Source organism: Pollicipes pollicipes, unplaced genomic scaffold, assembly GCF_011947565.3.
Source record: "Pollicipes pollicipes isolate AB1234 unplaced genomic scaffold, Ppol_2.1 Scaffold_4219;HRSCAF=4965_pilon_pilon_pilon, whole genome shotgun sequence".
Taxonomy (NCBI): Eukaryota; Metazoa; Arthropoda; class Thecostraca; order Pollicipedomorpha; family Pollicipedidae; genus Pollicipes; species Pollicipes pollicipes.
In genome coordinates, this window is record NW_023596448.1 from 21071735 (window position 1) to 21086605 (window position 14871).

At 60.5% G+C, this 14871-nt stretch overlaps 1 protein-coding gene across 1 annotated transcript in view; it reads left to right on the forward strand.

Moving 5' to 3' along the window:
* Positions 1 to 14871, forward strand: part of LOC119094993 (chromodomain-helicase-DNA-binding protein 1) — an 84978-nt gene that overhangs the window by 14599 nt on the left and 55508 nt on the right. The window contains exon 12 of the mRNA XM_037217901.1: positions 4487 to 4622. Within this exon, the coding sequence (XP_037073796.1) occupies positions 4487 to 4622 (136 nt within the window). The remainder of the gene's footprint in view (positions 1 to 4486; positions 4623 to 14871) is intronic.

Consider the following 14871-nt stretch of genomic DNA (forward strand, 5'->3'; position numbering starts at 1 on the left):
GATGTGATGATTCGAAAATGGTATCCAAATCGCATGGAGTTATCGGATACGTAGATGTAGGCATAAGTGCATGATGCGATACCGACTAGTCTTAGGAAATAAGTACGACCGCCTACCAGCATTGTGTTGATAATGTTAGCAAACGTTAGACATCGTACAGACGGCGATGCACGTGTCTGCATCGCATGCTGCGTTTGATGGTTCGTTGACTGCACGGAACGTGCGCAAAGTCGAAGTTGTAAGACGCGCGGAAGCTATTTTGATGTTCATCCGCAAAACTGGGCCTTCTCGATACTGTTCCGCGACGCGCCGGCACTGAGGCGCACAAACCGGTTGATCCACAATCCCGAAAACAAACCGAGCCGCAAAACCGACTGCTTTCACTGCCTTCAGCCGCCCATCCACATCGCAGTTATGTGCCCGGATTGTGGCCAGCTGACCCAAACTGAAGGGCATTGCGGTGTCATGAGGACCGGTGCACGGCGGGTCCGGCGCCGCCACAGAGGTCCGGCGGACCGGTGACGTAAGAACCGGGGTCTAGGGTACTAGCCGGTCCCGGTACCGCCACAGAGGTCCGGCGGACCGGTGACGTGAGGACCGGGGTCTAGGGTACTAGCCGGTTACGGCGCCGCCACAGAGGTCTGGCGGACCGGTGGCATGAGAACCTGAGTCTAAGGTACATGCCGGTTACGGCGCCGCCCCAGACGTCCTCGGGACCGGTGACGTGAGGACCGGGGTTTTAGGTACCAGCCGGTCCCGGCGCCGCCACAGAGGTCCGGCGGACCGGTGACGTGAGGACCGGGGTCTGAGCCTCTGTCGGTCCCGGTGCCGCCAGACGTATTGGGTTACGGCGACGCGAGGACCAGGGCTTGGGTCACCTGCTGGTTACGGCGCCACAGGCGTCCGGGACCGGTGACATGAGGACCGGGGTCTGAGCCTCTGTCGGTCCCGGTGCCGCCAGACGTATTGGGTTACGGCGACGCGAGGACCAGGGCTTGGGTCACCTGCTGGTTGCGGCGCCACAGGCGTCCGGGGCCGGTGACATGAGGACCGGGGTCTGGGCCTCTGTCGGTCCCGGTGCCGCCAGACGTATTGGGTTACGGCGACGCGAGGACCAGGGCTTGGGTCACCGGCTGGTTACGGCGCCACAGGCGTCCGGGGCCGGTGACATGAGGACCGGGGTCTGGGCCTCTGTCGGTCCCGGTGCCGCCAGACGTATTGGGGTACGGCGACGCGAGGACCAGGGCTTGGGTCACCGGCTGGTTACGGCGCCACAGGCGTCCGGGGCCGGTGACATGAGGACCGGGGTCTGGGCCTCTGTCGGTCCCGGTGCCGCCAGACGTATTGGGTTACGGCGACGCGAGGACCAGGGCTTGGGTCACCGGCTGGTTACGGCGCCACAGGCGTCCGGGGCCGGTGACATGGGGACCGGGGTCTGGGCCTCTGTCGGTCCCGGTGCCGCCAGACGTATTGGGTTACGGCGACGCGAGGACCAGGGCTTGGGTCACCGGCTGGTTACGGCGCCACAGGCGTCCGGGGCCGGTGACATGGGGACCGGGACCTGAGTCACCTACCGGCCACGCCACCAGGCGTCACCAGACGTCCGGCGGTGCGGGTCCGCTGTCGCTGCGCCAGGGAGCGGCCCCTTCCGGCGCACGGTGACCACATCGGAGGTGCAGTGACCGACGTCACGTTTTTCAGCCTCACGCCCCGTAATGCGCTGTCAAAACGGGCCGCATTTTTTCTTCTAGCTGTGGTGACAATGCGAGGTTTTGAGCGCGCCAACCGCGGAGGTCATTTTGCGTCCGTTTTCTTGCTGCTAGATTGCATCATTTGCAGCAGGCAACTGATGGAGTTCTTTAATGAAAACAATGGCAGCCGTGTAAATCAAGCCCTGATGGTAAATAATACAGCTGTCGCGCTGTGCACGTGCCTAACACCAGGAGAAATTAAGCGCCGGTCGTGCCGGTTGGCTGCCAGCGCCTTCTATCTGGTCATCTCCAGCCTGGCGTTACGTCCGGGACCGGTGTCCTGAGCTGGAGCAGGGTCCACTGAGTCACGCTGGCGGGTCGGAATCAGCTGATTGGGGTCTGCGCTCCCTGCTGGTGATGCGTGTCCGCCGACGTCACGCGATCGGGGAGGCAGTTGATCAGAGTCGCCCCCCCCCCCCCCCCCCCCCCCCCCTGAAGGTGACGCGTCCGCCATCACGCGATCGGAGAGTCATCTGATCAGAGTCCGCACTCCCCTTTGATGACGTGTGTCATCGACATCACGGGATCAGAGAGTCAGCTGATCAGAGTCGGCCCTCCCTGTCGGTCACGCGCATCTCGCCGCGCCGCCGCGGGCGTCGGTGAGATGTCTGCTGCTGTGCTCCTCGGCGCGCGCAAGGACGGCCGCCGCTTCTACGAGGTCGGCGTGGCGAGGGCGGCGCCTCGCCACGTCCAGAAGCCAGAGATCGGAGAGCGCCCGGCGCAGCGAAGGACGCAACACATGCGGGGCTGCAGCAGCTCTGTGGCGGGCAGTCTCACCAATCCCGCTGAGTTTTTGATTGGTCTCGCTTTGTCATCAACGAAAAACTCCGTCTGGCCTTGTCTCCGTGAGGGAGTGTCATGAAGGAGACCGGTATCGAGTGCTCATGTCATTTTGGCGTGGTGATGCGGTACCGTCACCCGTGAGCATGGGAGCCGGTCTTCCTCATTTGGTGCTGTGGCGTCAAAGAGGCAGAACTCTTTGTCGGAAGCTGACGCCATTTCATTGTGGCTTGGGAAGCCTCGTGATTGTTGGGCGCCCATTCGTCAGTTTGCAGATGCAACCGAGGAATGTCGAAAATGGTTGCGGTTTGATGTCTAAGGCGAAAGATATTTGATAAGCAGACACAGCTACATGTGTAAGCTGTCCAAGATCGATATGACGCGGGTAAACTGGTCCTAACTGTCCCGGAGCCGTCTTAAAAATCGTCCGACCTGCTAGCCCGCTCATAACGGTGCGCTCACAGGACATTGACGCCCTTTTTCGGCGTCTCATAAACTGCACCTACGGGTGTGAACATATCGCGTGACGGGATTTCCTCCCCCTTCCTAAAAAAAGCCGCGCCGCATGGCACGGATTGCCACTGTCTGGGGCGTTTTACCGGATAATCGCGTGCCATTCGGACACCTGGCGCAGAGCTGGGCGCTGAGTCACGGAGGACCAGCGCGGCGTCATGCGGCGCGCCGTCTCCAGCATTCCCCGCACAAACCAGCGGCACCGGTTTGTTCTGAGCCGCCGCGACTCTGCGACAGCGTCCCCAGCCCTGTCGCGCGGCGCCGCCGGCCTGACCAGCTTTGTGAGCGCTCGTTCAGGAGCCCGCCGGGCGTCCCGGCCGTTCTGGACCCCGCCGGGCGTCTCGACCGTTCTGGACTCCTCCGGTTGTCCTGACCGTTCTGAACTCCGCCGGGTGTCCCGACCGTTCTGGACTCGCCGGGGGTCCCGACCGTTCTGGACCCCCGGGCGTCCAGGCCGTTCTGGACCTCCCGGGCGTTCCGACCGTTCTGGGCCTCCCGGGTGTCCCGACCGTTCTGGGCCCCCCCGGCCGTCCCGGCCGTTCTGGACTCCGCCTGGTGCTCCGGCCGTTCTGGACTCCGCGGGGTGTCCCGACCGTTCTGGACCCCCGGGCGCCCCGGCCGTTCTGGACCCCGCCGGTCGTCCCGGCCGTTCTGGCCCCCCTCCCCCCCCGGGGCGTCCCGACCTTTCTGGACCCTGCCGGATGTCCCGACCGTTCTGGACCCCGCCGAGCGTCCCAGCCGTTCTGGACCCTGCCGGGCGTCCCGGCCGTTCTGGGCCCCGCTGGGCGTCCCGGCCGTTCTGGACCCCGCCGGTCGCCCCGATCGTGGATGGCGTATCGGGAGGGGGGACGCGGCAGCCCCGCGCCGGGCCGGCGGGGCTGGAGGACTAAGCCGCCGCTGCGGCGTCGGTAGCGGTCGGAACGCGGCGACCACGGCGGCTATGTGGGGCTCGCTGTCCGGCGAGGGCCGCGCGTGCTGACGGGATTGGCCTCGACCTGACATCGATCCGCCGCAGCGGCCGCCACCGACGCCAACTGCTCTGCACCGAGCGGCCGTCTCGGCGCCGCGTGGAGCAGATCGTAGCTCCGATGCGCGGATCACGGGATTTCCGTCTCTCCATCGTGCGGATCAGCGAGGCGGCTTGACGAGCGCGCCAGCTACTCGGGCCACTTCGCTGGATCACCGACGGCCGGCGTCTGCGCTGTACGGATCGCCGCCTGTCGCCGCCCGCCGGGCTTATGAATGCTCGCCGATCTTCCCACGGTGGTGCCATCTGCATATCGGCGTCCTTTCGCGCATGAGAACTATGCGAGCTTTACGGTTCTGTGCGAGCAGTGTAGGCTGAATCGGCTTGCCCCGTGAAATGCCTGTCGTTACGTTTGTGCGCCTGCGTCTGCCGCAGTTCTATGCGTCGCTCTTACTGGCGCGTATTATCGCCGCAGGTGAACATCTACCGTCTGGTGACGATGCAGAGCATCGAGGAGGATATCATCGAGCGGGCCAAGCGGAAGATGGTGCTGGACCACCTGGTCATCCAGTCCATGGACTCCACGGGCCGCACCGTCCTCAAGAAAGGAGGTCAGTCCCGCTGGGCCCGTCCTCCACACGGCGCGTGCACACGAGCGGGCCCGCACAGAGCACGCGTCAGGGCATGGCACCTGGCCGGCCGGTGACAGGGTGCACACGCCTGCTGCATTCGGCGCTGCCGCCGTCCAGATGTCGCCTCGTCGCCTCCGGACGTCATCTTCTCAAAATCAATAATTTTGGGGAACTCTTGAGCCGTTACGATGTTTTGCTCTCTCAGTAGCGTGTCAGTGTTTCAAAGTTGTGTAACTACAACTTTGTAGTTACAAAGTTGTAGTTGCACAACTCAAAAGGGCCTACAGTACAGGCCTAAAAAAACTAGTCTACCGACATTCCTCCAACGATGTAAGCTGTTGTCATCTTATGCTGTCATCCTGGTGTCATGTTCCCGACGCCAAAGCTTGTTCGGAAGAAAGCACTTCTACGAAAGCAGCCCTTGCAGGGTTACGTCATTTCCAACCCAGTGGTCCATGCTCACAATGGGCTTCTCACTCAGCATCCCAACACAAATCATTGTCTGCGACACTATCGCACGAGAGCCACCAAGCGCACCGTGACACTAGAGCCTGGAGAGACATTGCGACACTTGAGTGTGGAGGGACGTCGTGACACTGGTCTAGAAGGACGCTGTGACACTAGGGACTGGCGGAACACTGGCACTAGAGCCTGGTGGGACACTGATACTAGAGGCTGGCGGGACACTGTAACACTACAGTCTGGAGAGACGCTGACCCACGTGAGACTGAAGCTTCACTGGTTTGTCCTGCGCCAGACGCGGCGGCTGGTGCCGCGGCGCCGCACTATCAGCGGTCGCCCCGCTGGGCCCTTCCCGACTCGCTCGGCCGCCGCTGGTGTGCCCTGCGCCGCCGCCGAGCGGCCCCGCACGACAGTGGGTCGGCTATGTTGTAGAAAGTTGGTGCGGGAGCGTGCCGGCGCCGTCCGGACGGCCGCCCGCTCGTTGCTGCTGTGGGGAAGGCCGGAGGAAGGGCGGCGCCGGCGGCCCAAGTCACAGCCGGCTGCACGCCTGAAGGGGTGCACTGAGAGCTTGACATGGTGCTGGTCATGCGCGGTACCTCTTGATCCCCTGGCTAACAAGGTCGCAAAACGAATCCGCCGCCGCTATCGCCGCGCTAAGGCCGACATGCCCGCTGCCTAGCTGTGAAGTCTTTGTTGCCCGCTGGCGGCAAGGCTGCGGCGTGTTCTTGCAACCTTGCGACGGCTCCTGTCTCTGTAGACGGCTCATGTCGCTTCCGGGGACGGGGATCGGCTGTCCGGGACGGAGGCGTGCCGCGAGACGTCCGTGGAGCGGGGGCCCTCTGTGTCGGCTGTCCGGGACGGAGGCGGGGAACGGACGTGTCGGGAGACGTCCGTGGAGCTCCGGTCCTCCGCGTCGGCGGTCCGGGTCGGAGGCAGGGACGGGCGGGTCGGGAGACGTCCGTGGAGCTGGGGCCCTGTGTGTCGGCTGTCCGGGTCGGAGGCAGGGACGGACGTGTCGAGATCCGTCCGCAGAAGCTCGAGCCCTCCATGTTGGCTGTCCGGGACGGCCGACCATGTGGGACTGGCCCCTCTTCTCCTGGCGCGACGGCAGCCGCTGGTCGCTTCTGCGGGCGGGTGGGCGGTCGGGTGAGCTGGATAATACAACCGAGTGAATGTGCTGTGGTCGGACGACAGGAATGCCTTAATGCTGGTGCCATTTCGCCCCCGTGCGCACCAGGCGACGGCCTATGTGACCTCGATTGACGGTGACAGCAGACTGTTTCGGCTAATCGCTGCTGCCTTCGCACTGCACGGGATTACACCGGTGTCCTTGGAAAAGCGGTTGTACCGTGGCATCTGCGTGACAATTACAGAGCTCAAATGGGTGTTCCATCGCTGTCGTAACGGGCTTTCCTTTAAGCCGTGTTTTGTCCCACAAAAGGACGCGTAAGTCTTAATCGTTTTGTGCGCACGCGCCTCAGCATCGAGTTAAATGTGTTCGCGGGAAGGGACAGGCTTTAGGAGAACTTTCAGAACTTTTAAAGAACTTTTATTTCGCAAAGTGGTCTTGCGTTCTGTAATGCCAGCATGCTGTATACTGGCATGCATTTTTGGGCACCGTTTCGGCACGTTAAGATTATAACATTGTGTTTTTTATTATTCAAACCAATCTTGGACACGGAGAAGCAAAGTCTGGTGCCATTGTTTTCCCTTGTTTCGATGAATTCTAGCATTTACCAAGACGTTAAGCTCGCATTCCACTGACATTTTTGCTACAAAGCAAGACGGTCATTAGCCTAAAACCGTCGATACGATGGCGTGCAGGCGATGCGCGAAGTACAGACCTCATGCAGAGCCGCAGATGTCCGGCACGAGAGGATCGGCGCGGTTCTTTTGTGAAGGACGGCGCGGGATCAGGGGAGGGCGCTTCGCCGACCGCAAGGCCGCGCATCTCCGGCACAGGGGAGATCTGACCTTGGCTGCTGCAGCGGTCGCTGCAGCGGTCTCCCCTCCCGTGGCAGAACTGTCTCGCGCTGCAGCAGCCGGCGACCGCCGTGTCCTGGACGGCGCGCGTCCGGCTCGCCGGCTGGCGGAACCCGCCCCGCTTTTTTGCGATGAACGACCTTCCTTGCGTGATGGCGGCGTGTAGTGGCTTCGGTGCGGTATGCTGCTGGCGGGCTGAGGTCGAGGGACTGCAATTATTTTTGCGAGGCATTTGTTTGGGGCCGGTCTGCGCCGGTGGGCCTGGAGTCAGGTGCGAGTTCGTGGCAAGTGCAGCCAGTTTCACGAGGCCGGACCTGCCAGCCAAAAATCGTCTTCGGTCGCTGCCGGGGTTTTGGGATTTTGCTCTGACCTTGTAGCCGGAGGAGACCGCAAATAAATGCCATTACGTTGGACAGAGTTGCAGCTTGGGCGCTCCATTTGAGACTGATAGTAAGTCGGATGCTGACTGGCTGTTATGCAACAGCCGTATCAAACGGTCCAGTCTTTGGAATTCGTTCCCGGTGGTGATGGACTAAGGCCTGTGGCAAGAGCCACGTCTTCTGACCATAACGTCCGGCAATGGATGCGTTCCTTCAATGCATTTGGCGTAGAAACGTACACCGTATCCCCACATGCGTGATGAGGGCGAGTGGGACCGCTGCTGCGCTGGGGGCAGCATTCGGCGGCGGGTGCACGCTGTTCGGCGCGGCCGGCAGCGCCGTGGTAGCGACCGCCTCCGCCGGAGGTTCGGCGGGCTCTCGACGGACGCGAGATCCACGGGACCGCCGCCGGCCGTCCCACGTCAAGCTGGCGCACCCCGCAGCTGTGTTTGACACAGCTGCCGCCGTGTCAAACACAGCTGCCGGCGCAAGCCGCGGCGCTCCCTCGCGTCGATGTGTAAGAGATGGCGTGACGCGTGAAAGGCAGCGACTTGAGACGTACAGAAGCGCTAAGCAATCGCGGATGATGCTCACCGCTGCGCCTTCAGTCGGGCCGCCCGACACGCAGCGAGCGCCGCAGCAGACATATGCCGTCGTCCCGCCGTCGCTTCCGCCTGCGGGCCTTCCGGGGTCAGCGCATTGTCGGGGGGTCGGCGGCGGCGGCGGCGGCGGCGGCGGCGGCGGCGGCCTTCTCCGACGGCCGCCGCCGGCGCGGTGACTGCCGGCAATCATCGCCGTCCGCCGGCCGGCGGCGGCGAAGCGGCGCTCTTTCGCCGCCAAGCGCCAGACAAACGCGGCGCCGTGCAAGACAAACGCGGCGCCGCGGTGGCTGGCAATCGGGCCGTGAATGCGGTGTGCCGGCGCTGCGGTCGGCCGCGGCGTCTCGCGAAGGTAGCGGCCGTACCGCGACGCGCCGGGCTTTGTGGCGTTCCTGGTACGGCGGCGGCGGTGGCGACGGCGGCGCCTCTCGGACGGGCTGCCGACAGGGGCGCACGGCACGAGCGACGTCAACGCCGGCGGTGCGCCGCGCCGCCGCCGCCACCGCCGCCGTCTATTACCAACGCAGATTAATTCGGCGGACGGGCGGCGCCGTCACCGGGCCATGACGTCACGACCCGGGCGTGCAGGCGTGCTCGGTGCCGCGGGCTGCTCGGCCGGCCGCCGGCCTCGGGAAGGCCGCCGCTCGTCCGCCGGATTAGCCGTCGCCGGGCGCCGGCGAGCCGGCGGTGTATCGGGGAATGTGCCGCGACGCCGCCGGCGGCTGACCGCGGCCGGCCTTGGTCGGATCGCGAGGACGCCGGCCGCGACGTCACCCGGCGCTGCCGTGGTGAACCCGCGCACTCCGCGTCTGCGAACGGGGCCCGCTTCCAGCCCGATGCCGTCATCGAAGGCTCTGGTTTGTGGCACGTGGTCGCGCGTCCACTAGACGAGGGAGCCCGCCTGCCGGCCACACGGCGTGACGCTGCCTGCCATGTAAGGGAACGTTGCTGCGTTACGAGGTAGTGCTGGACTATGTACGTAGTTCATTAGTTAGACTAAACAAAACTCGTTATGGGTGCCAAATAAGCATTGCAGTCGGCGCGCCCGAAAACACCAAGAAACAACCAAAGCAACAAGGTGTCATATATATATATATATATATATATATATATATATATATATATATATATATATGACACCGAGGCAGCGGAAGTGGTCATGCGAGGTAGCACCGCTCGGTGTGCGAGGTAGTATCGCCTGGTGTGCGAGATAGCACCGCTCGGTGTGCGAGGTAGCACCGCTCGGTGTAGGAGGTAGCACCGCTCGGTGTACGAGATAGCACCGCTTGGTGTGAGAGGTAGCACCGCTTGGTGTGCGAGGTAGCACCGCTCGGAGTACGAGGTAGCACCACTTGGTGTGCGAAGTAGCGCCGCTCGGCGTGCGAGGTAGCACCGCTTGGTGTGCGAGGTAGCACCGCTCGGTGTAGGAGGTAGCACCGCTCGGTTTACGAGGTAGCACCGCTTGGTGTACGAGGCGCCACCGCTCGGTTTACGAGGTAGCACCGCTCGGTTAACGAGGTAGCACCGCGACTTCCGGATTACATCGGGCCGACCAGCGCGGCGCTAATCGGAACACGTGGAGGCATCTGGTCCACGTGTCGACACATGATGCCGCAACGTGCTGGCATCCGAGCGGACCCAAGCTAGTCTTGCCAGGCTCACGGCAGTCGGACTGACGAGCGGGCGGCTACGAGGCAACGCGACGCGGCAGGATCGGTACGCAGCTGACGGCGCGTGGCGATGCTCCGCTCTCAGCACGCCGATCGGACCGCCGGGAGGGGCCCACCGCTGCGCCATGGGTCTGACTTGTGTATATGATTATATATGCATACATTCATGCATAGTATTACACGTATACATATTAGGCTACATATATTGGTACACGCATACATATATCAACATTTATATGAGTTAAGTAATATATATATATATATACGCATGTTTATATGTCATATGTGTATGTGTCATGTATATATACGATATGCATACATGTTATATGTATATGTCATATCTATATCTTATATATATCATATATATGTCATACATATGCGCGTGCATATATAGATATGCGGATTATTTCGGGTTTCGGCTGCCGTCGCCTCAGGGCCATGCGGCGTGCTGCGCTACCGGTGACAAGCGCAGCCGGTGACAGGCTGGACCCGGTGCCGTGTCCCTGACTCGGTAGTGTCGGGTCCTCGTCCGCACTGCCGCCGGACATCAATCGTCCTGTCGGGCCGCCGCCGCCGCCGCCGCCGCCGCGGACGTGGTGCTGATGGACGGCGCCGCGCTGCCGCGGAGGTGTTCTCGGGCTCCAGACTGGGCAGGCGCATATCTCAGCCAGGTCTGCGACTGGGTGAGGCGGCAGGAATGTCTTGGTGCGGGCCGCCGGCTGGCTCGCTGTCGTGGTGGCTCGTAGCTGTCTGCTGCTGAAGCTCCCTGCTGAAGCTTCTCTGCTGAAGCTCCCTGCTGAAGCTCCCTGCTGAAGCTCCCTGCTGGAGCTTCTCTGCCGGAGCTCGGGTTGCGGCTTTCATGTCGTGAGTCCGAACGTCCCGGGTTAGGTTTGTGGTGCGTTAATCGTCGGATGCGGGACCCATTCCTCCTAAAACATTTGCGTATTGTGCCGCAGGCCGTGCCCCGCAAGCTCTGCAGTATCAACGTTTCGTCCCCGCGTCGGTCACTCCGTCCTTCAAACGTCGTGCATCGGTCGTTAGCTCCTCCGCTCCCTCGCGGCTCCGCCCGCCCTGTCCGCCGTCACTACTCGGCGTACGTGTATTACTACCCGCTACTACGTCCGCGGCGGGTGACGCAAGGCGGCGCCCCATCCATCAGCGGCGCTTTGTGCCGCCTAATCCCGGCCGAAGCGGCGGCGATGCGGGCCTACGTGCCTCGCTGGCGGCAGCTGTCGGGCGTCGGCGCATGCTCGGCCCGCACTGTCGTCGGGCGGGCCTGGTGCGAACCGGCTGGTGCGTGCGTGGGGACTGGGTGGTCCCTGGAGGGTCGGGACGGCCGCGGGGTGAGCTCTCGATCCGTGGATGGCCGTCCTGGATGTTGGCTGCCGACGAGGGCAGCTGCAGAGCTGCTAAGGCCGCCTGTGCTGCTGCTGCACACGTGGGAGGCTGTGGTCAGCAAAAGTGAAAGCGGCATGCTGTGGCAATGATGCCTTAATTCGACGATCATGAAGCCAACCATTCAAGCACAGGCCCTAGATGGAGGGAGCTTCTGGAGCGAACTCGTGCGCGGGTAATCCGCTCCGAGGGCAAACACTATCTTGACTCCTGGACTGTGGAGTGGCGTTTGTCTTGACAGTAGACCTGGTCTCATGGACTCCTTGGCTGCGGCCGCACCCGAACTCGTGGCCAGACGACGCCGTGGGCGGGTTTGTGCGATTTGTGGCCTGTGGGGCTGTTCCCCGGTCCGTAGACTGACCCCGCCCCCGATCCGCGGGCCGGCTCGAGCAATGCCTGGGACCTGCCGGGCGACCGTCGGCAGCCTGGAGCGTCCTTGCGGAGATGACCTACCAGGCGGCCGTGAGCGTCCTTGCGGAAATGACCTACCAGGCGGCCGTGAGCGTCCTTGCAGGACTGACCTACCAGGCGGCCGTGAGCGTCCTTGCGGAAATGACCTACCAGGCGGCCGTGAGCGTCCTTGCGGAAATGACCTACCAGGCGGCCGTGAGCGTCCTTGCAGGACTGACCTACCAGGCGGCCGTGAACGTCCTTGCGGAGATGACCTACCAGGCGGCCGTGAGCGTCCTTACAGGACTGACCTACCAGGCGGCCGTGAGCGTCCTTGCGGAAATGACCTACCAGGCGGCCGTGAGCGTCCTTGCAGGACTGACCTACCAGGCGGCCGTGAGCGTCCTTGCAGGGCTGACCCACCAGGCGGCCGTGAGCTTCCTTGTGGTGACCCTTCCGTGCCGGCTGATGGGGTAGGCTCGCCGCCTCCGGACGCGCCATGAATATGCAGCCTCGCGGTGACCCGGTGCTTTAATCCGCGCCAGCCGGCCCCAGGGCCTGCTCGGGCCTGCTCTGTCGGGTGGGATGGTGCCCAGCGCTGCGGTCCTGACGGCAGGGTGCATCCGTGCCCCAGTGTCTGGAGGTCACCGCGACTTAAGTCGTTTCTCGCCAGGGCTCCGCGGAGGCGACAGCTGAGGCGGTAAACCTTTCTGCGGCGGTAATAAAACAGCTGCTCGGAATATTACGTATGCGCACCTTGACATTTTGCTTCCGATTGATGTACGAACGACGTACATTTCTTTTAGTGCCCGCTGTGCCGTCGAGACGCGAAGGGAATGTTTCTACCGGCTCCTGTCGTGCCAGCTGGTTGAGGCATTCGTGCCGTTTATGATTATCCTGCGATCGCTCCACGCCTTCCACCGCGTGGGAATTGGTGTCTGGAATTCGCGTGCAAAGCTCCGAAGGACGATTCCTTTCGGACAGCAACAGCTGACCTATTTCGAGGGAGGTAATTGGCCCACGTAGTGCGTGATGAATTGCCTCTTGTTTGTCATGTTCAGCGCCTCGCGCTTTTGCTTGAGCACTTCGCGTGTCATGAAATTTGGCACTGAATTGCTACAATCGTACCATTTTGCTCGGGAAGTGCAGCGTGCAAATGCTGGTTGGTCGACTGTTTTCGCACGGCATCCCTTACACACAATCCTAAATGACAGCGTCATGGGCTATGACCTATGCAGTCGGCGCGCCCAAATGCCCTAATTAACAACAATAAAGCGGTCATGTGTGATCCGCTTTTCAAAATCCGGCACGAGGGAAGATTTGTCTGGGGTCATGAATGGTACCCTCACAGTTGCTGGAAATGTACATAAACAAACCCAGTCTTGGTATTAATGCCATAGCCAACGACAACGCGGCTTTGCCTGCGCGGAGCCAAATCTATGCACCTGAACTGAACTACGTCCGAACTGAACGTCGCTCAAACTGAACTGCACCCAAACTGAACTGAGCTCAAAATGTTATGTCCTACCACTCCCCCCCTCCCCCCCCCCCCCCTCAACACGAACGGCCTGCACAGCGCACCGAGTCCACTGCATAATCCGGCCTCCTCACTGTCTGTCGTGTGTCGGCGCTCTCGTCACCTACCGGGCGTCGTCCATGCCGGGACTGATTATCCCCTGAGACCTTGTCCCGTGGGGAGCGCCGAGTGCGAGCGGGGGTGGTCGGCGGGCAGAGCCGGGGCCGCGCGGGACGCCGGCTGGTCGGCTGTCACCAGACGGAGCCACTGACACGGCCGACACGACGGCCGCCTCCTCATTAGTCAGAGGAGGGCTGCCGGACCCGTGTCGAGATGGCCCCCCTGCCCGAGACCAGCCGGTGCCGGACGCCTTTACGGGGCGACTCGAAGGCCTGCTGTCGGGTCGCATTACCAATAGGTTTACACATGCATATGCATATTATACACAACATTATAGATGTTATACACGAATGATATAGAATGTATGCAATATTTTATGGTAGCTGTACATGTAAATATATATGTATATTTTTATATATGTATATATATATATATATATATATATATATATATATATATATATATATATATACAGCTACAGCTATCATAGCTATCATACATACCTATAATATGTGTATACACATATGAATATGTATATTTTCTATACCACTACTCAAGAACAGGTAACCAGGAGTGGCCCTCCCTCAATCCCAGCGACGCAATAAACCGTACATTAACACCAGAAAACATAAAATCAAGTCGCGGTACTCCCAGCTGGGAAAAGGAAACGAACGTAAAGGAGCAGGCGAAGAGGTGGTGCAGACCCGAAGTAGTTGTGTTATGTAGTAGGCAAGGAAAAATCATACATGAGAAGGCTTAAAGTAGTCATTAGCCAAAGTCAGCTAATGACAGCCCGCAATAACCACCCAATAAGCTACAACCACTCATTCACAGTATTAGTAAGGGTTGTACAGTCACACAAGTTGGAGGGGCAATTACCTGGTCATTTTCGTATACACACACACACACACACACACACACACACACACACACACACACACACACACACACACACACACAACACACACACACACACACACACACACACACACACACACACACACACACACACACACACACACACACACACACACACACACACACACACACACACACACACACACACACACACACACACACACACACACACACACACAACACACACACACACACACACACACACACACACACACACACACACACACACACACACACACACACACACACACACACACACACACACACACACACCACACACACACACACACACACACACACACACACACACACACACACACACACACACACACACACACACAACACCACACACACACACCACACACACACACACACACACACACACACACACACACACACACACACACACACACACACACACACACACACACACACACACACACACACACACACACACACACACCACACACACACACACACACACACACACACACACACACACACACACACACACACACACACACACACACACACACCACACACACACACACACACACACGCACACGCACACGCACACGCACACGCACACGCACATATATATATACATAATATACATATATATACATATATATATACATACACATATATATATATATATATATATATATATATATATATTATTGGAATGTCATATATAAGAATTACATAAACATTCCGCAGTCGGCATATTTTTTCTGTTAGGTTTGTAGCGCAAGATGGATTCGGGCTCGTACAAGTGACACTCGACACTTGGAA